The sequence below is a fragment of the Myotis daubentonii genome, chromosome 1, assembly GCF_963259705.1.
Source record: "Myotis daubentonii chromosome 1, mMyoDau2.1, whole genome shotgun sequence".
Lineage (NCBI taxonomy): Eukaryota > Metazoa > Chordata > Mammalia > Chiroptera > Vespertilionidae > Myotis > Myotis daubentonii.
This window is the reverse complement of record NC_081840.1, coordinates 26,962,111-26,985,670: the sequence shown is the minus strand read 5'-3', so window position 1 is coordinate 26,985,670 and position 23,560 is coordinate 26,962,111. Positions and strand designations below refer to the sequence as shown.

Here is a 23,560-nt window from a genome sequence, read left to right as displayed (position 1 = left end):
AGAAGCTCAGTAAAATCACGGCGATAAAAAGACATGTTGGTCCCTAAAAATGAAAGGTTTTAGGAGCAAAACACTCAGATTCAAAGAAAGTATAAAGGGCTCTTTTTGTTAAAGTATTTAAAAGAGTCTCTAAGACATATTGCCCCATTTCTCGGCGTTCGCTATGACTGCATTTAAATGTGAAGGCTTCCCCGTCTTAAAACGTGAAAGCAACTAGACTTCGCTTGAAGATTCCATTATGTGGCCCCTTCATTAATTTAAGCTGACATTCCTTCTCAATTGGGGCAAATCATCAAAGCTTTATTGTATTGAGAACCTTGAATTCAGCAACAAAGAGTGCGGGGTTTGGAGGGAAATGCTGGGAGGGGGTGGGGGGAGACCCTGAGGCCCAAAGAAAGGAAGGGAGGAAGGAGCTGAGAAGGTGGGTGGGAGGGGGGGACTGGAGCATTGAGAGGCGACAGGGGACACGGGGGCGGGGGGGGGGGAGTTAGAAAAGCAGAGAGAGACTATGGAGGGTTGTGGTAGAGGGAAGGGCTGAGAGGGGCTGTGCCGTAAAGCTGCCCCTCGGGCCTCTGCTAATCAAGACAGTAGAAGCTAAACCAGCCGCAACTTTGCCCTCACAAATTGGCTCCCAGAATAAGGCTGAAAAGGGAGAGAAGGCATAGAGGAAGAGAAAACATGTTCCTATCTTCCTTCACGCAGGTGCCTCTCGAAATTTTCAGCCAGTAGAGCCCTGCCCAGCAGCACTGCCTGGCAGGAAGCCCGCTGGGCGGGCCTGGGCCTGGCACCCCAGCCCCATCCCCAGTCCTGTCTGGCTCAGTGGCACCTCCATCCACCTGGACCCAGGCCCCCAGCTGGGCTCTCGCTTCCTTTCTGGTGTCATTTTACGTGGGATGGATGATGTGGGATGTCCCGGGGGCACTGTATTGGGTCCGTTGTTGAGGAATAAGGCAAAGAAGGATATTTAGAAATGTAAGTCATACACAAATGTTTATTGAGCATCTATGATGTATAACTAGAATGAAATAAGATTCGTAAGGTGAACGTTAAAGCCCCAGGGAAAACTGGGTTTTTCAAAGGTGTAACTTTAATAAGTAAAATACTGATTTCAAAAGCCAAAGCAATCCCCGTCAGTCTTTCCTCCTCACCGAAAAAGTCCACAGGACACAAGAATTTCACGTGGACACTGTGGAGCAAATAGCTCCTGGTGTCCAGCAGCCCATCTGAGACCAAGTCAGTCAGGGAGGCTGCTGGCCATCAGTCCCCAGCCCACCACCTTCCTACTCTGTGCCCTCAAAGAGCTTCTGGGACCGCTTTGAGTTACAATTTCCCACAGTGTGGAATGGGAATAGAAATAATCATCTTACCCTGGCTGGCAAGTTCAGTGTTTAGAGCGTCAGCCTGCATATCAAAGGGTCACAGGTTCAATTCTGGTCAAGGTCATGTACCCGGGTTGCAGGTTCCCCTCCCAGGTTGGGACCCATTGGGGAGGCAACCAATTGATGTGGCTCTCTCACAACGATGTTTCTCTCTCCTCTCCCCCCACCCTGCCATCCTTACCCATTCTCTCTAAAATCAATGGAAAAAATATCCTCCAGTGAGGATTAACCAAATAATAATAATAATAATAATAATAATAATAATAATGATAAAAATAATAATAATCGGCCGAATCTTCATCCCCGGGAGCCTGTAGGGATGACCACATAGATGAAGGATGATTTTCCCTCCTTCCCTGGCTGTCTAAACCTGGGTTACTGCAATGATCAAGTCTCCCGTTTAAGACATAAATCAGATGGAACTGTTCCTCCCCCCAGAGCTCTGAGACGACGCCCTTTTCACTCAGATGGAAGCAAAGGCCCTCCACGGTCCCACCTCTGGTTGCTCCGTCCTGGCCCACCTGCTGGGCCACCTCAGTCTCCAGGCAGCTGCTCTAGTCACCAGGCACCCTTCGGAGCCTCGCACTTCAGGACCCTTTGCTGGCAGGCTTACCCCAGATAGTCCCATAGCTGACACCTCACCTACTTCCCCAGGTACTGGCATGACTCCCTCACCGCTAAGGTTTTGCTAAATGTCACCTTCTCTGTGAGGACCTCCCCCCCCCCATTTAAATTGCAGCCGACTCTCCTCACCCCCATTATGCGCTGCTTTTGCTTTCCCCGAGCTGCAACACTACATGGGCTGGAGAGCAGACATCTCTCATTTGTTCACGGAGTGTCCTAGCACCTACAGCAGCGTCAGGCCCAGCAAGCACTCTCAGTAAGCAGGTTGGCTCTTTCTCAGAGGAAACGGATCAAAGACAGCCTGCTCTAGCTGAAGGGAATATGAGCTCAAAATCTCTCCCACCGTTGCTGCAGGCTCTCCACGGAATAACCTTCGCTCCAGGGAGCAAGTTTGAAAACCGATGTGTGTTCTCATACGTAAAACCCATGTTGAAACTATAAAGGGCTGTGTAATGTCAGGCCCAAGGGCCTGGCACAATGTATACAGCAAGAGCCCAATTGTTAGAGGGGTTGGGGAAGAAAAGTGGAGGAGGGAGGGGGTCAAAGATCCCAGGACCGGATTCTTGCTCTCATTCAGGCCTCAGCTCAACCATCAGCACTCAGCAAAGCCTTACCTGCTCCCTGTCTACGGTCCATACAGCATGACTGTAATGATTTTAGGTTGGAGAAAGTTTTATAAGGATGTTTGTTAAGCAGCTACTATATGCTAGACAGTATCTGTGCCCAGTTTCCTATGTAAGTGATCTCATGAAATGTCAGCCCTCTCACCATTGTCTGTCCAGTACCTCATGCCTGGCCTGGCACATGTAAGGTACTCAGTAAATGCTCACCTAGTTTCCTAACAGCCCTCTGAGGCAGGTACCATTAACTCTGTCTCACGGTGAGGGACCAAGGTTCAGGTTTAGGTAACTTGCTTAATGTTGTCATATGTGTGAGTGACAGAGCACAGAGTTCAATTCCACTCAGACAAGCTCCAGTCACTCTGGTTCTGAAAGAGAATTTGGGTTAGACCATCCCTCCTGACCACACCAGCGATGGGGGAGGGCTCTGTCTTTCCTTCCTGGAATTCTCTTCTCCACTTGGACTCACTTCCTCCCTTTGTCCAGTTAGCTCACCTGGAGGGGTCTCCTGCCACCTTCTGACTAATGGGCCTGCCTGCCTCACCCTCCCTCTCTGGATAGCCCTAGAGTTAGTGGTGGCTCATCTTGAATCATAAATCAAATTCTAAAAGACATTGCAACTTTGTGCTCAAAACCTCCTTAGAAGTTAAATTCTTTGTGAAGGTCACCTGCTTATGAGTAGAATGATGGATTGATCAAGTCTGTCCCTTTAAGAAAAATCTGGATAGTATTGGTTCCCCCCACCCCACCCCACCCCCCGTCCAAAAAACAACAGCCCTACTTAGTCCACTTAATATAGCTAATTCCCCAAGGATCCCACACTCAGTTTCCACTCTGGCCACACTGAGGAAAAGCGCCAATCATGCTGTCTCGTTACATAAACAGAAATCCTGTGTAACTAGCGTGTTCATTGTGCTTCTCATATGCCCGCTCTTCCGCGGGGCTTTCTCTCTTGGCCATTGCTGAAGCGCAGCATGCCAGCTGTTGACGCTGGAGAGGGACATCGCTACTCAGTGTACGCCCGGACCTCCTTTATGGAAGCCGAGAGGCAGCCTCTGACTCTAGTTCCCAGAACTCCAGTCCCAGGAGAAAGCATCTCCATAAATCTGAGGTTTTCTGCCAGATGAATAACCCCTTGGGTTGATTTCAGAGATACCAGGCAGGTTTTCATGTTCTGGGTGTGTATTTCCTCTAGAACCAGCAGTGGCCTGTGGAGACTCTTCCTGGAGGTTTCGCGTTCAGGGACTCAGGGTTGAGTGGAGTGTCAGGAAGGACCACTTCCAGCAGGACTGCCCCTCAGTTAAAGGCTGAGTAGCTGTTCGGTTGTGTGGGACTGTCCCGCCCTTCCTGCCTCACCCGCAGAATGCCAGGTGCATCCCCCAGTCCCTGTTAAGAATCAGAGGTGCCTGTAGGCCACGTCCAAGCACGGCTGGTTGAAAGCAGCAGCGGGGCAGATTCCATGCAGCCCTGCACGGGGGTCAGTCTGCAGCCAGAGGTCCCTCCCTCCCAGTGCAAGTTGCTTCCTTCCTACCCTTTTGCCTTCAATGACCTTTGTTTGCCTTCAGGTCTGGTCTTGATGAAAATTGTTTTCATATTCTCAAGAGGAAATGTCCTCCTGAGAAGAGTCCCCATGTAGTGATTGGGAGAGTGTATGAGGTGTAAGTTCCCCAGCCCAGAAGTCAGAGTCTAGGACAAAAGAGATCGAAGCCGGGACAGGAACAAATGGATTCACCGGGACCCAAACACGGGACTGCAACAATGGGTCTTCTCTACCGGCCCTGCCAGGCCCTGACTGCTGCTCTGCTGCCCCACAAGGCTGGACAGGTCCTCTCTAATATCTAGAAATATCAACATTCTCTGCAAAGTAAATGGCCGGAGTCGGGATCTTCTAGGATGTGGGTTCTGTAACCCGCGGACCCCGGATGAGCATGACTGTCTGTCAGGAACCATCCCGGGGCTGTCAGATGAGTCACTGTCTGCTCTTGTCCTGCTCCTCGTGTCTCTCGGGCGTGATTAAGCACATGCCAACGCCCCAGCTCAGGGCCATCTATTCAGCCTGCATCCCGTCCGCCGGTCTTGCCGGGGCAGTGCTCTGTGCAGCCCTCAGCACATCCTGTTTGTTCAGTCCCCTTTGTCTCCCGCTGGAGCAACAGGGAGCGAGGATTCCTCTGAGTCCTTTGGCTGGGGGCTTTGAAATCAGATCCTGGCACACCTGATTACACTCAATAGCTGGAAATGGTAAGGATGTCCGATGGGCAGAGGGCTCTTGTTTTAAGCTCTGCACACCAGGAAGGCAGGGGCTGGGTCTCCTCCTAGGGACTGCCCTGGAGAGGGCAGGATGCTCTGGCAGGAAAAGCCAACAGCGTAACTGAAGGGAAATTCACTTGAAAAAGAACTCACAGCACCTGTCCATCAAGCAGCATAGAGCCTTCCCTGAGGACACGAAGTGGGTGGGGCTCAGGCTCATTCCCCTCTCCCTGCACTTTCCTGAGGGCCAGGCTCAAACCTCTCTGTCCTGCATTTTCTGTAGAAGTATTGCCTTTGAGACCTTGGCAAAAGGATGAAAAAACTGAGGACTTACACACGGCCACAGGCGAAGCTCAGCAGGCAGAGGGCCGCTGAAGGGCAACTTCTTGCTCCCAAGGCCTCAGCCTCCACTCACTGCAAGCTTCCCAACAGAGGTGCTACCCTAGCGCACCGGTCCTGCGGAAAGGGGACTGGTCCATTGAAAAGCCATTAAGGCCGGGCCATTAAGGCCGGGCCAGTACGGCTCAGCTGGTTGAGTGTGCGAGAGGCAGCCCATCGATGTTTCTCTTTCATCAATGTTTCTGTCTCTCCCTCTCCCTTCCTCTCTCTCTAAAATCAATAAAAACATATTATTTTAAAAGAAAAGCTATGGAAACTTCACCCGGACAAAGGGCATAAAGAGCATCCTTGCACCCGCACCCTGCTTAGGAAATGAATTACAGATGCAGTGAAAGCCCCCAATGTCCTCCCTGAACCCATCCTCTTCCCAGCCTCTCCACGGACACCCTCTCAGTCATTCCCGGCATTTCCTATATGTCCCAATGGTGTGTGCGGCCCTCTTTGGGGTCATCACTTAACCTTTTTGAGCCTCCTGCCTTTTCTGTATACAGGGGTTATTGACAGGTTTAAAGGAAATGATTTATGATAAATATTTGACTGTTCTCATGAGAAGGAAAAAGTCAGCAGAAAGAATTGGGTCAAATGCAAGGCCCTTCCCAGCCTGGCTGACTCGCCCAGGCAGCCAGCCTTCCTCTCTGCAGCCCGCTCAGCCCTGCAGGTGCCGTGTTCCCAGATCCAGTGCATATGCTGTACTTACTTGCCTGTGAGGCTCGTGCCCTATCTCAGTCCTTCTTCAACTCTAGGCTCAGATGTCACCAAGCCTGGGAGGCCTTTCCGTCGCCCCAGGCGGTGACACCTGTTCCTCTCTCTGAGCACTTGTGGTGTGGCCAGGACACTCCATGGGCCTGCCCTGCTTTCACACGGAGCTGTACCTGCAGCAAGGATGGGGCCTGGGGCTTCCCTGGCTCTTGTAGCCGGTGGCCTAGCCCATTGCCTGTTGGCATGCGGCAGGCCCGTGTTCAGGTGGGAGGGAACGAGTGAGTGACAGCTCAGGCATCAGACTTACAACTTTCTGCCCTTCCCAGCCTGGCTGACTCGCCCGGGAAGGTCCCCATGTCCCAAGCTTAGAGGCATTTTTTTCTCCTTTAAGTCCCAAATCTTCTCTGTTCTAGAAGCATAAAATGAGCAGGTCTCTCCCTGTTCCTCAAATGCATTTGGAGCAAATGGGAGCATGCACATTCTTCTACCATAGGTTCAGTAGACAGGTTTGAAAGAGAATCCTGAGTGAGTGGGCTTCACCCAGGTCTTATGCATCTTTTTCTAGGTGTCTTGCCATTTATGTTCTTTTTCTTCTTGCAGACTGCACACATTCTTAAAGGCAGATAAGTGTACAGACCTATTCATCTTGCTTAGAAAATCCATGTCACCACCCCTGAAACAAACATTGGCAAACACCAGTCTGGCTATGAAGGTGTCCTCGCCCACACCCATTGTTCTCTGCTGAAGTGTGGTTGCTACTGTTGTAGACTCAGCTTTAGTCATGGAATTTTCGAGGATGTGTCTCAGAAGTGGGATCAAGAGGAAGCTTGACAATCATCTGCACCATAAGCCAATCTGGTGCCCTGGCACCGAAAATGGGCACACGGGTCTGCCCAGGAGGAAATGTGGACTGAGAGCGAGAGTGGGGGTGCGGAGGGGGTTGTGTGCATGACCAGATTTTTTTAACTTTTCATTTTACATTTTTTATTTTTATCGAGGTGAAATTCACATAATATACAATGAACCACTTAAAGTGGCAGTTAGTACATTCACACTGCTTTGCGACCTCCACCTCCATCTAATTCTAAAGCATTTTCATCGCCCCCAAGTTCTTGCCTCGACTTTTTAGCCATAAACCCACAGAGCATTTTCTAGGGTTCATGGCTGTGGGAGACTAAACGGTGGCCCAGGAAAAGCTATGTCCACATCCCAGTCTTTGGAAGCTGTGGATATGGCCTTCTTTGGGGAAAGGGTCTTTTCAGACACAGCAAGTGAAGGATCTTAGTTGAGCTCACCCTGGATTACCCAGGTGGGTTTCAAATTCAATGCACGTGTCCTTATAAGAGGCACACAGAAGAGAGACATAAAAAAGAGGATGCCCCTGAACACGGAGGCAGAGCCTGCCGCCAGGTAGCCCCAGCCCAGGACCCCCTGGAGCCCTGGAAGCAGGACGAGGCCAGCCAGGCTTCTCCCTGAGAGCTGTCAGGGAGCGTGGCCCCATCCACACCTTGATCTTGGGCTCTGGCCGCCAGAACTGAGATAAAGGTTTGTGATCATTGGCTGTGGCAGCCCTAGGAAGCGTGTCCAGTGGGTTGCTCAGAGAGATGGTGTGGCTGGAGGGCAAGAGAATCGGAAGGTCTGAAAATCGAGTTCGGTGCCTGGGTTTGCAGCTGTGCCTGAGGTGAATTTTGTGCTGTGGGTCTGTTCCCTCTTGTGTTCCTTGCGTGTTTGCTGTCGTGGCTGAGAGGATGGGAGGAGGTCAGATCAGCCCCTCATACCTATTTGAAATGGTGGGAATAATAATGACCATACTCCACAGAATGTTGGCCACTTGCTAGGAAATTTACATACGTGATCTCATTTGATCCTCAAAACAATCCTACAAGGTTAGTATTCTCAACCCCATCTTATGGATGAGTAATGGAAGCTCTGAGAAGTCATGTTGCCTGTTTGGGGTCATTCAGTGAATGATGGTAGAGCCAGACCTTGAGCCCCGGTCCACCTAGGCTCGGTCCACAGCACTAGAAAGACGGTTGGTCTGGTGCCTCACACGCCTCCACAGTACCCGCTGGCTGACGAGGAAGGATTTGTTTATTTTCTGAGTATTAGCACCGCTGGCACCACAGTTTGGGTGGTGAATGGATTGAGATTAAGGTTGCTGTGAGCACCTGTTTAGACCCTGCTAACAGCATGTGGTTGGCAAGACATATGCGTTCAGAACTGAGGGAGATCCTCTGGCCCCAAGGCACAAGCCTTTCTCCCTCAGCCTCGGTGGGGCAACCCTTCACCCACGGCTTCACCCTGTGAGAAGCTGCACAGTCCTTAAGCAGAGCACGTCCTGGCATCACCGCCTCCCTTAGCCAGGACCAGGGCGGAGAAGAGAGGAAGGTGGCTGGAGAGCAAGGCTCTGAAGGGCCTGTCCTGGGGGCCCTCAATTTATCTGTTTGGGGCTTGCCACTTGTTGGGGCGCTCACCTTATTATGATGGGCTCAAGCGGCTCCAAGTGTCAGGAGTCCTCTGCCTGTCCCGGAGGTCCTCTCAGTTTGGGGAGATGGAGGCGGAGGCTGGGGTGGGGCTGCCACGGCAGCTTCTTTGCTGTCTCTCCAGCATTTCACATGGGAGGGAGCACAAGAGCAGGGAGCCGGCCAGAGCGGCCAGATTTCCTCCCACACAGACCTCTGCTCAAGATAAAGTCAGACGAGGCTGTGCCCCAGGACAACAGCATAATAAATCCCCCTCCGCCTCCTCCGGCTCATTGTTCTGCGGCAGGAGTTGTTTTGAGTACGATCAAAGGAAGGAAGAGCCCTGTGCTATCAGGCTGGGGAAGGAGGATGCTCTCCTGACCGCTCCTGTTGCCCTTGGCCACCCTCGTTTTAAATATGAGGAAACCAGAGGGCAGCGTGCAGCCTAACCCCGTCCGCATGGCGAGGCACCGGGCGTGCGGGCCCTGCTGGACCTCCTGTGAGGCAGCAACCCCGGCTAAGCCCGCGGCAGCCTCCATGGTCACCCAGCCCTTGTCCTTTCACCCAGGCCAGGGGTCTGGGCAGCCCAAGCACGGGGTCAGCAGCAGGTGGGCAGGAGCCAGACGTGGACCGTGGACTGGATGCATTCGCTGTTGTTTATCCCATGGGCTGAGAACGGAGGCCAGAAGGCCACAACCGTTAGGAATAATAGGCAAGAAAGGAACTTCCCGCGTCCGGCTGGCCTGGTGCCCACCGCTCAAGACAGTGAACGGCCCGGGTTCTCGGTAATGCAGTGAGCGGCAGGGCTGGTGGCCTTTCCTGCCCTCAGCCTGGGTTCAGGCGTGGGCAGGGCCATGTGTGCCGTCGGCCCCGTGGCCGGATTCCTGCCGGGAATCAGAGCGGAGAGCGCGGGCTGCCTTTGGCCTGGACTTCAGAGGCGGGAAGGCGGAGCTGAAGGTTCCTCCTGAGGAGCTCTCAGGGGCAGGGAGCCCTTTGCTCCTCGGGGACGGCTACCCTGCCGACGCCCAGAGCCTGATTCACCGGGTGCCCGGCCGCAGCCGCCTGGCCACCTTTGTCTGGGCTGCAGGCCACGTCTGAGCCATCAAAGGAGCCTCCGTGGGAGCGGAGGTCAATGTGCTTCCTCAACCAGAAAGGTGGCTTGAGTTTGGCCGAGGCAGCCCAGGCAAACAAGCAGAAGCCTGTCAATGGAAAGATGGGGGCCGCTGGGAGATTACCCGACAGCAAAATGAGAACCGTGATCAGTCTCGCCCCAGCCCGAAGGAGGGAGAGCCTTTGAAGCCACAGGCACGCTGAGCAGAACTTTCCACCTGAGAGACGCTGGAGACGGGAGGTCAGGCTGTGCGCAGCCCCCACAGGAGCGGATCAAAGCTGCTGCAGAAGGGAGGTGCCCACAGCTGCAGACCCGCGCCCCGGGGGGCCGCCCAGGGCTTTCTGAAGCCGCAGGGCTGCCTTTGCCGGGGCCTGTGGGAAAACCCAGCCCAGATGCGCTGGGAGAGGGGAAATGAGCCCCTCAGTGGTCCTGAGGAGCAGAGGCAAGGAATCCAGGCCCTCAGAAATGCTAAGACCACCCACCTGAGGAGCGCCTACCTTGGAAACAAATAACTCCCAGCTTCCCAGGCACACTTCTAACGGAACAAACTGAGCACGCGGCCTCAGAGCTCCACACACGGGGGCTGTGGGAAACCTGGTCCCTTCTATGCATCAGCAGCTTAATTGACATTGCGTTGGCCTCTGCGGGGCCTGCTCCAGGCGTCCCTGCATCCGCTCTCCTCCTTGGCAACCTGGGGAGCAGCAAGGAGCCTCAGTCAGGGCGGGCCGGGTCCTGCGTGGACGCCTTCGGGTGCTTCTCTCAGACTGCACCAAGGACCCTGCCAGGGGGTGTTGTGGGGGCACCTTCCAGGCCGGGTCCCGGGGTGAGGGCACCTGGGAGCAGGTCCTGCTGGACGAGTCCCTCAGGGACAGCCTCAGCCCACCTGCCTGAAGCTCGCCTTTGGAGGTCTGGCCCCTCCTGGCGCCCACAGTTTGGTCTTTTCTGAAGTGGGTACAACAAAGAAAGCCATTTCCACTGTGCTCCTCAGGAATGGGTTTGGAGGGAGGGGGCAGCGGGATACTAATGTGGAAGCCGTGGAGGTATTGGGGCGCAGGAGGGAGTGTATGGAAGAAGCAGGCTGCCCAGGAGAATGGGGGTGGGGGAGGACTAGGTGAGAAAGTTCCAGAACCGGTGATTTAACCAGCATTCTTTCCAAAATGGATGAAGCAGACTGGACAGAGGGCCTCAGGGAGGAGAAACAGAAGTGAGGATGGAGGCCCTTTCTTTCCCCTTCTCCAGAGGCCAGAGCCTAAGGAGGGGAGACATCTGGAAATGACTGAACTCCCCAACACACTGCTCACTGGGAGATTTATATCCTGTTTTTGACTTTGCCCCGTGAGATGGATGGGATTATCTCCGTTTCATAGGTGACAAAACAGAGGCTCTGAGAGGTGACCAAGGCTCTCCGAGGACACACACGGGACTGTCGATCTAGAACTCAGCCCTCAGGTGGCCTGGCTCCAGCGTCCATACACCCGCTCCCCTCTCTCCAGTCCTGCCCTGCCTCTCCAGGCCAGGTGTATGTTAATAGGTATTCCAAAAATATTTGTGAAATTGATCTGAACTGAGCAGCTCAACACTCGCAAGCCTCTTCCACCCCAACCAAAATGAATCCTTTGAGGGTCTGGGTTATTCGAAGAAGTGAGTTCTCTGAGGCACCAAATAAACTCCCGCTCCGAGGTGCAAGGAGGCCTTTTTTGAAATTAATACCTAATAAAGTTTACACAGACCCCCAAAGGCAAAACAGAAGAAAACTGGGACAATAAAAAGGTGGAGTAGGTAGATAATAAAACTTCAGTGTTGTCTTTCATCCAAGAAGCACGGAGCGTTCACAGGCTCTCATTCCATCTTGGTTCCCACAGCCCTTTCTGAAGTTGGTAGGTGCGTATGAGTGAGAGTCCCCCCCATCTTAGGCATGGACAGATTTGGGTACCAGAATCTTTAGCGATTCTCCCAGAGGCAAACAGAGCACAGAGCTGGACCTGGGAGCACAGCCTCTTCCCCTAAACCTGGGCTGGAGGTCACCTCTTAGGGTGCTTCCTCAGCAAATAAAGCCAAGCTCTTCTCTGAGAGGTTGGGGGTCAGAAGGTCAAGACATGAGTGGGGGCAAAGCCAAGGAATTAGGCCTCACTTTTGCCTGCACACAGTGTAAGTCCCCCTTTGTTTGCATATAATTATACATGCATGTTCTTAAATTTAGGCATGTGTTCATTTGTATACATCAGTGGGTGCTCATAGTCACGAGGGCCCCAAGGCCTGGCCTGGGACACCCACGGTAGGTCCTCCCCTCCCCCAGGTAGTAAGCACCTCTGGTGCTGAAGCTGGAAAACAGTGTCTGGGCTAATGCCCACCCAGGAAGGTCTGGGGCAAACGGCTTCTAGTAGACACAGGGATGTGAGGCTCACACTGCTGGTGATGGGCAAGGGGGCTTGATTGCAAAGGAGTGATCCTTTTTTTGCTGGTTCATGTCCCATCATGTCACCTCTTGGGCTTTAATATTACAATAATAATAATTGTGCATGGCTTTTTAATGGCTCTCCGTTGCCAAATAGCATTAAGCAGTAGTTCCTTCACTGGACCCCAGAGCCCTCTCACAGTGTGACTCCATCTGGGACCCCAGTCTTGCTTCTTGCTCCTCTCCTAGTTCCTGTGCCGCGATTCTCAGTTGGTGGGCTGCAGCCATGCGGAGGACCATGGAGATTCAGCAAGGGGTCCCTAACTCTCTACACCAGCGGTCGCCAACTGGTGGTCCGTGAGGTCCGAAAGGTTGGCAGCTGCTGCTCTACACCACACTGAATACGGATGGGCTGCAGCATGAACTAATAGTATGTAAAATTAAGGCTTGTCACATTTCTAGCAGCTCTTTGTCATTGTGTGTCCTCGGGTACTAACGTCCAACAACTATTATGAGAAAGGGCCTGCATTCTAGCAGTGGTTTTTCAAATTGGGATCCAAGGAACCCTTCAGAGACTCTAGCTGGGATGGAGCCAGAGCAGATGGGACTCTCCACCACCAACACACACAACTAACCCATCCCCTCTCCTTGTAAGACTTTATTTGAAGAAAGGACTCTGCTGGGGAGCAGAATGGGGTTGAGTTTACAAGCAACGCCGAGGACAAAGTACACGGACTTCCAGCCAGCCTCTTGCCACTGTTCAGTGGCACACAGTGAGAAAGTCGTGCCCCCACAGCCACCCATAGATGCATTAAGTCCATCTGGCTCTTGGAAATAAGAGAGGAACTGGTATGTTAGCCAGTCCAATTGTCAGACAAAGACAGCGACCCCTTTGTATAGGCAGTGCAACCTTTACTGCCGCTTGGGGAGGGGGAGGGAATTCTCTCCAAGGCAGGTCCTTGTTTCACTCAACTTTGTCTCATTGTAACGTTGATGAACAGGGCGGGAGGGGGGGGGGGGGTCAGTTCCCAGCCAGAACCACTGTTCTCCCCATGTCTGCATGAGTTTTCTTCCTCATCCCAAAGACGTGCACATTGGCTAAACTGCCCTGTCTACATGGTCCCAGTCTGAGTGAGTGTGGACGTGGGTACACATGGGCGCTGCAATTTAATGGTGTCCTGTCAGGGGTGGGCTCCTGCCTGGAGCCCTGATCTTCCGGGAGAAGCTCTGGCCACCTGAGAACCTGAACTGGAATAATTGAGTTGGAAAATAATGAGATTACTTATTTTTATTCATCTTTCATAGATGTGTGTAGACCTCACATTTCAATGTTTAACATTAGGAGTATTTTGGTTCTTTATTCAGAAGCTTGGTGAAGGTTTTGTGACCAGAAATATGTGTAGAAACTTAATTCTTGTTTATGTCAATTAGCCTATGGTAAAGTTGGTTTCATTATATGCTGTTTTGCTTTAAGTCACAGTTTCCAAGAACCTATCCACCACGTTAAGCCATGTGCGATTTTTATTATTATCATTAAAGCCAAAGTTCCCAGAAGGGTATCGGTCCCTTGGGGCCCATTCTCATCTCCTTTAGGTTTTACCCAAATTAGCCTCTGCTCCTTTGGCTGGTGCCTCCCACCCAGGCACAGTTTGCCCTCAGGCATCCTGGGCCCAGAATAATGGGAGGATAAGAGGTGGCAGAGCAGGGCCCTGAGACAGAAATTCTTCAGCTGAATAAAGAAACACCCCCTCCCACCCTCCAACAATCCAGAGCAGTGCTCATGAGCGGGTGAAACCCCGGCAGGAGATCGGAAGGGAGGCTTTTGTCCTTGCTTTCCATGCTGCCATCCACATGTACTCTTAAAGAACCGTCTCACCAACACGCAGGCCGGGGATCGATGCTACAAACAGATGGCAAACCTCTCTGTTCCATGGATGCCCCTCAGAGGCAAATGAGAAACAATAACAAGCAGACCCAGGCCTGTCCCAGCGATGACTGAGCCAGTTGAAAAGTGGCTGTGTGTGTGTGTGTGTGTGCGCGCGCGCGCGTGTACACATGGAAACGTAAGCATGCTTGGCTCTGAGTTCCAGTGCCCACAAGGGCAGAAAGTTCTGTGTGAGTCTGAGCGGGTGACTGGAGTGCCCAGAAGCTTAGACCCTCACATTTATAGATTGGGGGGGGGGGGGCAAGGGGAAGTTTCGAGAGTGGGAGTGTGTCTGGACATGAGCACGTATCTCTGATCACGTGTTGGGGGAACTGAGGGGAAATTTTGCGTCTGGGTGTGGGCATGGTGCCCTGCTGCTGGAGTCCCTCTGTCACCCAGGCAGTCCACACCGGGGAGCGGGGGGAAAGTGGGGGCGTGCGCACTCAGGTGTGCAGAGGGGAAGCCGAGAGAACGTTTCGAGAGTCTGTGAAAATTCTCAGAGAAAAATCTGGCAACTCCCCATACCACAGGTTGATACACAGGCAATGCTTGTGAAGTTCATTTCCTGTCCTAGCAACCAGCCCTTGTTTATACAGGACACAAACCACGATTTAGAGCAAAAGCTCCCCGTATCAGAGGTGAGGGTTTCCAGAGGTGGGGAGGGAGCGTGGACGCGTGGGTCACTGCCCTGTGTCTTTTGAAGGACCAGGGAAACCGATTTTCAGTATGAATCCGCAATTCCCACACGTGTATGTTTGGGAAGGGAGAGTTCCAAGTTCAAAATCCTGGCCTCCTTCATTGCTCTGAGCCATTTTAGCACCCAGTCTGCTCAGCCAATAGCAGCTGGACGTTCTTGTGTTTATGTGTTTTTAAGCTTGTCTGGCTTGCTCCGCTCTTGGCTTTAGTTCATGAGCCCGGCCCAGGAAGTGCTTATGAGCTTTTTCACTCGGCTTGATTCTGGCGCGCCTTTGTCCGGTGGCACAGGTCGGGAGAGCTCACCTTAAGCCCTCTGTTCTTCGTGCGAGGGCCCCAGATCACTCCAGCAAAGGTAGAGTCAGCCCCACCCCGCCGTGGCATGCACACGGGCAGACGCTTCTGAACGCCTCGAGATGGGGAGAAATGGCGCTCCACAAACAACTCCTTGGCATGTACCTCCTCCGACGCTGTCTTACCAGTGTGTTCCCCCATGTGGCACCCAGCTCACAATAAATGCTCAGTGGCTGCTAATTCACCAGGGCGCGTTCCGATCTATTCAAGGGCCATGAAGCCATTACCAGTCAACAGAGCCAGCAGTGGCTCTTCAGCACAGCTCAGGACCTTGCAGAAGCAGGTGTCCAGGGCCCCGCGAGGGGTCCTGACACACCCATGTGAGAGGCACAAGCCTCTGCTCTTCCTCTAGTCTAGACACGAGGAAACAGCAGCAGAAATCTCCTGGCTGTTGGGTTCCATGGAGCAGAGAGCCTGATCCTATCAGGAAACCAAGTCTAGACAAAACAGAGCTGTGAGGATTACACCCACAATCCTTTGGGCTGGTGGAAGCCAAGAGTCCCCATCAGGGAATATGTTAGAGGCTCACTGGGGGTAGAAGTCAGAGAAACCATACCTTGTCCACACATATGTTCTTCCTTGGCTATCTGCCAAGGTCTAAGCCAGGGATGGGCAAACTTTTTGACTCGAGGGCCACAATGGGTTCTTAAACTGGACCGGAGGGCCGGAACAAAAGCATGGATGGAGTGTTTGTGTGAACTAATATAAATTCAAAGTAAACATCATTACATAAAAGGGTACGGTCTTTTTTTTTTTAGTTTTATTCATTTCAAACGGGCCGGATCCGGCCCGCGCGCCATAGTTTGCCCACGGCTGGTCTAAGCCCTGGTTAAAGCTATTTCTGGGCCCAGGGTCCCTATGAATGGTGGGGCCATTGATGGGGTCCCTATGTTGGGGTCATTTCTAGGCTTTGCCCTGGTCTAGTGCAGGGTTTCAGTTGTTTATGGTGGAAGAGTTTGCTTTATACTCCACCTCTACACAGTTGGGGTCCCTCCAGCACCCCCAGGCAATTCACAATCTTTAGTCACTTGGACATCTTTGAAAAATAGCAGGACTCTAGCCCAGCTGGGTGGTTCAGTTATTAGAGTGTCATCCCATGTGCCAGGAGGTCACTGGTTTGATTCCCGGTCGGGGCACATGCCTGGGTTTTAGGTTCGATCCCCAGTAAGGATTGTGCAGGAGGCAGCCAATCAGTTTCTCTCTCATTGATGATTCTCTCTCTCCCTCTCCCTTCCTCTCTCTGAAATCAATAAAAACATATTTTTAAAAATAGCAGGACTCTAAAGGTGGGGACCCATGACTCCTCAGTGAATTCTGAAACTCCTTCGAGGCCCTGCCTGAAGTCCAGGGACAAGCTTGTCAAGGAAAAAGGACCCGGGGGGGGGGGGGGCAGTGGACGCGGAGACAGTGAGGGATCGACCATCATCCTTTACAGAAACTCCCAGCTCCTGCTTGCTGGGGGCTTTGACACAGAGGTGCCACTCTGTCCATCTGTGATTCTGTTCAAGGCCCAACATAACCACCTCCAGAGTGTGGCAGGCCACTGTGATTGCAGCTGGGGAGACGTCCTTCTTGGCCAGAAGGGTCTCCACCTAGAAGCGGGGCCGGCCCTGGAGGAAATGGGTTCCCCCGGGAAGAGGCCTGCACTTCCCTTCCTGCTCCAGGGCAGTGCTTCTTGGTGTCATGCGTTTGCCTGCCAAGACCAGTCCCAGAGAGGATGCTGGTTTCTTGGGCTTCCCTGCCTGTCCCCACAGTGAGCCCCAGACCTTGGAAGGGGCCTGATTGCATTTCCAGCCACACGCATTTGCACTGGAGGCTCTTTACTCAGGCTTTCTCACAGAGGGGTTTGCTTCTAGGGAAGGGTTGGGTTCCCTTCCTCCGTTCTCCCCAAGCACCCCCCCCCCACCGTCCCCTCCATCACTGTGCCCGTCATGGAATCCTATTCTCCCCTCCTTGTGCCTTCCCCTGCTAGCCTGGAAGACCCTGAAGGCACAGGGCTGTCTTAGAAGCACCCTTAGGGAAGAGTGAGGGGCAGGCTGGGTCCTGATGGAGGGAGGGTCACCAAGGGTCCAGAAGGCCTGGGCCGAGTACCGCAGCGCTCACTAGCGTTTGGGCCTTGGCTAGAGGTTCTTTTCAAGGGGTGTTGCAATCTGGGCTGGTTCTCATCACCATCCACTCACACTCCTTTCTTTACCGACAACATGGAGCTATATTGCCCCAAGCCCCTCATTGGATTGTCTGTGGAATCAGATATGAAAAACTTTGTAAAGTGGCCAGTGCAACACCCTTAAGAGAGTGGTGTCATGTTCAAGTCCCCCAACTCCTCTCATTGAACAGAAGGTCTTTCTGTAATTCAGAGGCCCAGCTCTTCCTAACTGCTGCCTGTCTCCCATGTGACCCTCAGCGAGCTGCTTATCAGTGTGACTCTGTTCATCTGTGAAATGGGAGTGCGGGGTTGTCAGGGATCTGGCCCATGGGCCGTGGTTCGCCAACTCCTGCTTGATCTCATGACATGTTCCCAGCACAACTTGGGAAATTACCTTGTTGAAGATAGGTGAGTAGAGACTTTGTTCATCCAGATCCTTGATTTTAACTCTGTTTCTGCAGGACCAGGTTCTGTGTTCCTGCCAGGGGGTCACAGTGGCAGGACCCTCGACGCCTCTTCATCCCCCGCCCCCTCTTCATCCCCCGCCCCCAGCTTTGAGAGATCACAGGCTCATTCAAACCCACCCGATTCATGGACAGTGGAGTTTTTGTTCCTTCCAGGATCTGTCCGCCTCCCCTACCCCATCCAGAGCCTTTCCCTGGCCATCCCGTTTGCGGGACACACAATTTGTAATCTCCTTAAAACCAAAGAAGTGAGGTATCTGACTCATGTAGATTAGAATCAGCTGCGACCTATTAATGGCCCAGAGCCCAAGACAGATTTTAGGAAACAAAAACACTGGACCAAATTAGACTGAACTGGCCTCTGTCTCCAGGGGAGGGAGAGGGGGTAGGAGGCTGGGGGTGAGGGGAGTGGCCATGTGGTTTTAATTAATTTGGATTCTGGTCCTGAAGCTAATTCACCCACACAAAGCATGTGTAGCCTCATGGAAGCGGCCAGCCTTGGATCTGGGCTCTCCCCCGTGCAAGCCCCAGGTCATGTTGGGGGGCTGGGGCTGTTTGTGTGTCTGCAATTAACAGGTTTCAAAGTGGTTATTTTGGAAAAGAGAATTTCAGTGGCGCGTTAAAATCCTTTCATCAGGCATCAGCCAGCGTGCAAGGCCCTGGCCACTCACGGCTTCAGAGAGCTTTGGATTCCCAGGGTCTCGCTTGAGAATGTGGTGGCTTTTGCCATGGGTTTTATTAGGCTGATGGTTGCCGTGATTTTCATTCTGTGGTTTGGTTCCTGGGATCATCAAAATATTGCTGTCTTCCTAGAGTACTTGGGAATGTTACAAAGAAAAGGAGAGCCGTGCCTTTATGGGATTTACATAACCTACAAGCTGTGACGCCCCTCGTGGGAAAGGGCCGGCTCTGCCCCTGCGCCGGGGGGAATCACAAGGCTGGAAGAGGCAGGGCAACAAGCTAGCACCCCATCCTGACCTCACATCTGAGGGAACTGAGGCCGAGAGAGGTGCCCAGCTGAAGCTGGCCCAGACGCCTGCTCCTAGACTCCGATCGGTGTTCCTTTCGCTCATGTGCATCAAGGCTGTGAACAGTTGCAAAGGCGAGGAGTCCAGGGTCTCCTGGCTGGTGCTTGGGGGCACATCTAAGAGTGGGAGGAAGTGGTCCAAACTCACACACAGCTTAAAATAAAACGCTGCGGTGGAAGGGAGAGGATGGGGCCGTGCTGAGCACTTTGATGGCCTCCCCTCGGACCTCCGGTGGCCACAGTGAGGCACAGGCAGGAGTCGCTAGAGCCTTCACTTGGCCCCCACAGCCCTGAGCTGCGGAAAGGAGGGAAATAGGTACCAAATCCCACAAGCCACAGAGATGATTTCTTACTGACATGAATATAAAACCTCTGAAACCTGGTCAAGCTCCCAGAATCACCATGTGGGGTGACAGGAACTTTGGTTAAGCCTGTGTTATCTGATAAATGGAACACCAGCCTGGCTTACTTCCTGTTTTGATGATGGCTACCTTCCAGAACCTTCTTTCGTGAAAAATATTCTGGGAGAATTGCTATTAAATAACTTCTGGTGCTTAGAAACAGTGGACGGCCTCCAGAGCAGCAGGCCTCGCTCGCTTCCAGTAGGACGCAGGTGAGACCTGGTCCACGGCAAAGCTACAAAGGCACGTTCCGAGGATTAGTGTGTCATGACTGGGAGGGGAGTTTGAGTCCAGCTAGTCCAGGCCTTCGTCTTACAGGTAGGGAAACCGAGGTCCTGGAGCTGGAGTGGGGGGTCCAGCCCATGGTTTCTGACTCTCAGGGTTTGCTCAGCTCTGCCATTTCTTCACCAAATCCCCATTCCCCTTGGCCTGGATGTTTTCTTTCAATATTTATGGATTACCTCCTATTTGTCAGACACTTCTAGGCCCTGCTAATTTTGTTTCTTTGAAGTCTTTGGAGGTGGAACAAAAGGGATATACAGGCAGTCCTCAGATTATGTCGGACTCAACATACATCATTTCGTGGTTAAGTCACTATCTCCCATTTACAGTATTTATAAAAAAAAAAAAAAAAGTTCCGTCATTTTGACGTATGTACATATGTGCTTTATGTTTTTTATTATTTATTTACCACAAGTAAAGGTCAGGAATTGTTATCTTTCTTTTAAAATTTTTTTACTGTTTCACTTCATTACTGCTGTGCATGTCCTTCATGTGAGTGACGTAGGTGGGTTCCGACGTACAGCGAAAATCGAGTTACGTCGAATGGTAGGAATGGATCTCCGACGTAACCTGAGGAGCTACTGTATTTCTGTGGAATACATTAGAGAAGGAAAGAAAATCTTACCCCCATATCCAGGTTTTAGGAAAACTTTGTGAGCCTAACCATTCTTAGGAAACACTTGCCGTTCTGGGTGTGCCTTTTAGATGGCCAAATGATTTTATTGTTGTGTAGGGATGGGACTTACCTAGGCTGCCTCTGCTTAGAATCACTGTCTCACGCCCAACAGCCACCTGGGCACCCTGGCGCAAAGGATTCTGGGAGTGGAAATTGTCAGGGATTGTCTGGATCCAAGTTTGAGCAAATGCTGATAGGAATCCAGACCAGCTGAAGGCACGTGAATTGTATGGGTCCCTCGCTCTGTTTCCCATCATTCTCCTCCTACAGTTCACTTGTCAGTCCTTTGCCCATGTTTACCTCTATGTGAATAATTCCTCAATTATAAATCAGAGAACCTGGCACTGGGTTTTGGATTATCTGTGATCATTAATCTTTCCAGGGCAAAAGAAATTAAACCAACAAATCTCTTTGTTTCTCATGGCTCAGTATCCAAATCATGGACGCACTGATCTTTGTAGAGTGAGCCAAGCCTGAGTCTCCCTACCCCTCCCCACCCCTCACACTCATGGTAAGCAGTCATGCATGCATTCTTTCACTGATTCATTGATTCATTCAACAAATACTCAGTGAGCACCTGAGTATTTGTCACACTCTATTGGAGATACAGGGTAAAAAAAGACAGTGTCTCTCTCCATATCATTTATACCTTAGTGGTAGTCACATCAATAAGTAAACAAACCAACCAAGTAAATACATGCCTTGAAAAAAGTAAAGCAAGGTAAACAGATAGGAGTGAGGAGTACACTATTCTGCACAGAGTGGAGTCCAGGAGACTTCTCCAAAGAGGTGACTGGCAGAAATTGAATAAAGGGAGAGTAAATCATGGTCGAGCCTGGGAAAGAGTCTTCTGTAGAAGGAATCATTAGTGCAAAGACACTGGGACAGGGACCAGTTTGATGTGTTGGGGAACACCAAGGAGGTCTGGGACTGGAGCAGACTGAGCGACGGGGACAACAATGGGTCAGAGAAGTGGCCAGTGGCCAGCACAGGGACTGCAGACTTTAGCTTCTGTTCTGAGCATCCTGAGGTGTCTTTGGAGGCCTTGGACAGGGGAGTGATGTGGTTGAGATGTACACTGGAAGATTATGGAGAAGCTGATGAATGATGATGGCTCAGCTCAGGTTAAAGGTTGCACCCAGACACATGGTAGATGACAGCTGCACTCATGGGTGGTGCCTGAAGCAAAAACCTTTGAGGGCTACATGTTTCGACAGGGTGAGGCTGGGCCTGAGAGCTCACTACCTCTCTACCAATTAGTCTTAAGCCCCAAAAAAGGAAATGCTGCTGTTTAAATAGCAGGGTTGGGACCCATGAGTCATAGAACCCTTAATCAACCAGACCAGCACGGTAGGCTCTGGGAAGCTGCTGGAGCAGGGTCTCCAGCCCCCAGCTGTGGTGTTTGGCTGTCTGCTCGGGCCTCTGTTGGGACCTCCAGATATACTCAGAAGAAGCAGGCTCCGATACAGACCTGGCCTTTAGGGGCCTGGCTTTATTTTTTGCTCACTGTTTACTGTCTGGTCAGATTCCTTCCCAGGCCTTTCATTTCGCAAAATGCAGGCCACCTCACGGGGGAGCAGAGGGGAGAAGGGAACGCCATGGACTTTGAGTTCATCAGCCCCTGGGATGCAACCCTTGCCTTGGCACTTAACAAGCTTTTGGAAAAGCTATTGAACCTTCTAGAACTATGCTGTCCAATATAGTAGAACAGTAGACACTCGTTGCATGTGTCTATTTACATTTAAAATGAAGTGAAATTTAAAAAAAAATCAGTTCCTCAGTCCCACTCAGCACATTTCAAGCACTCAGTAGCCACGTGGGACCAGAGAGTGCAGATAAAGAACATTTTCATCACGGCAGAAAGTTCTAGTGGACAGTTTCACTTCTTTAAAACGGAAGTAACCCATGAGAAATGAACAAGTTAACACACAGAAAGCACAGGATACTTCGCCTGTCTTATTATAGGAGCTCACACATGGATAATCATCATGATTTATTATATGCATCTCTGTTCTGGCTCTGCTACTGGCTAGCTGTGGGGTCAGTCATTTAACCTCTCTGAGCCTCAGTTTTCTGATCTGTAAAATGGGAATAATAAGAAATGCTGCATGTATTCCTCATAGCATAACATGACTTTATTTTTTTCTCAGTTCTCTCTGGACCTGTGAGAACTTCTTTATCAACTCTCAGCTGACTCATCTAGACACGGCTTTGGAATCTCCAGTCCTGCTATACTTAGCAGGAAGCATGACTTACACTGTGGCTCAGTAAGGGATTCGGGAGATTTTAACCATTTTGAAGAGTCTTAACATGGTTGGTGGTATGAAGTTCTAATGAAACAAATGGGCAAGTTTGATCAAGAACAATAATCATTTTGACTCAAGTCAGATGCTGACCTGCTCTGACGCCCTGAAAGCAGCCGTGCCTTGGTCCCTGGCTCCCTCCCTGAATTTTCCTTCTGTGCGTGCAGCCCTGGGGGAGCTCCTGGTATCTGGGCCTACAATCAGTCTTCCTCTTTCCACTTTGGGATTTTGTTGTTGTTTAACATTTATTAACTGCAAGCATTTGGTGGGTGGAAGTTGGGACTTGCCTGGGGCTGGAAGGAAGTTATTTTCTAGGCCAGGATAAGGTGTGGTTTAAGAGTTGAAGCTGGAATCCCCTTCACCTGCTTAATGCATTTCAGGGGAGATTTGTTTTCACCTCCCAAATTACCTGCTAGGGTTTCTAGACCCGAGATCCTATCTCCCCTGGCTGTTTTCTTTCATTTCCGATAAGAAAGACAAAGAAAAAAGAGTGAGAGGCTGAAGAACAACATTCTTGCACTCTTTTAAACGAAATTGCATGCCGGAGTGACTTCCTTTACTGTCTCCTATAAAGCAGGTGGTAGAAGGACCCACACAAGCCGTCAGAACCCCATTCCTGGGGAAGTAGCGGAGCAAATGCAATGGGTTTAACAGAAAACTCAGAGACTACATGTGTCTAGTGAACTTTCTAACTCTCCCCACCCTGCAAACTGCTCCACCTGCAACTTTCTCTTCTCAAGTGATAGGCAACTCCAACCTTCAAGCCATTCAGGCCACAAACCTGAATGGAATCATCCTTGACCCGACTTTCTCTCACAGCCCACTTCCCAGGGGCTGGGGATCCTACTGGCTCCACTTTCACAATTGATCCAAAATCAAACCAATTCTCACCACCCTCACTGCCAGCATCCTGGTCCGGGCCACCGCCATCTCTTCCCTGGTCAGCCTCCTACAGTCTCCCTCGGTCCACTTTCCACTAACTGGTCTTCCTATTTCCAGTTGTCCTAGACAGCATATACCCAACAGAACAGCCAGATCAGAGCATATCCGCCTCTGCCTCAGACCCCCAGATGCCTTCAAAATGACTCCATCTCATTCAGAGTAAAAAGCCAAAGTCCTTACAGTGTCCACCGAGGCCCTAAAGGAACTGGCCCCTGTTAATGCTGACCGTCTCTCGCTCTCTAGTCGCCCTCACTCATTCCCCTTCAGTAGCACTGCCCTCCTCGCTTTCTTCAAGCACAAGGGACATGTCTACATCAGGGCCTTTGTTTCAGCTGTTCCTGCACCTCTTCAAGTCTTCACTGAAATTTCACCTTCTCACCAAGCTCACTCTAGCCAATCTCACCACCACCGT

General features: G+C 51.5%; 1 protein-coding gene across 2 annotated transcripts in view; it reads left to right on the top strand.

The window, feature by feature from the left end:
- The window catches only part of RAD51B (RAD51 paralog B), a 611,763-nt gene that overhangs the window by 530,964 nt on the left and 57,239 nt on the right, over positions 1–23,560 (top strand). The window contains exon 11 of one of the 2 annotated variants that reach the window (XM_059692571.1): positions 5,154–5,477. The exons of the other annotated variant lie outside the window; for it this stretch is intronic. Within the exon in view, the coding sequence (XP_059548554.1) occupies positions 5,154–5,245 (92 nt within the window). The 3' untranslated portion in view covers positions 5,246–5,477. Of the gene's footprint in view, positions 1–5,153; positions 5,478–23,560 lie in introns of those variants that run through there. 2 annotated transcript variants of the gene reach the window in all.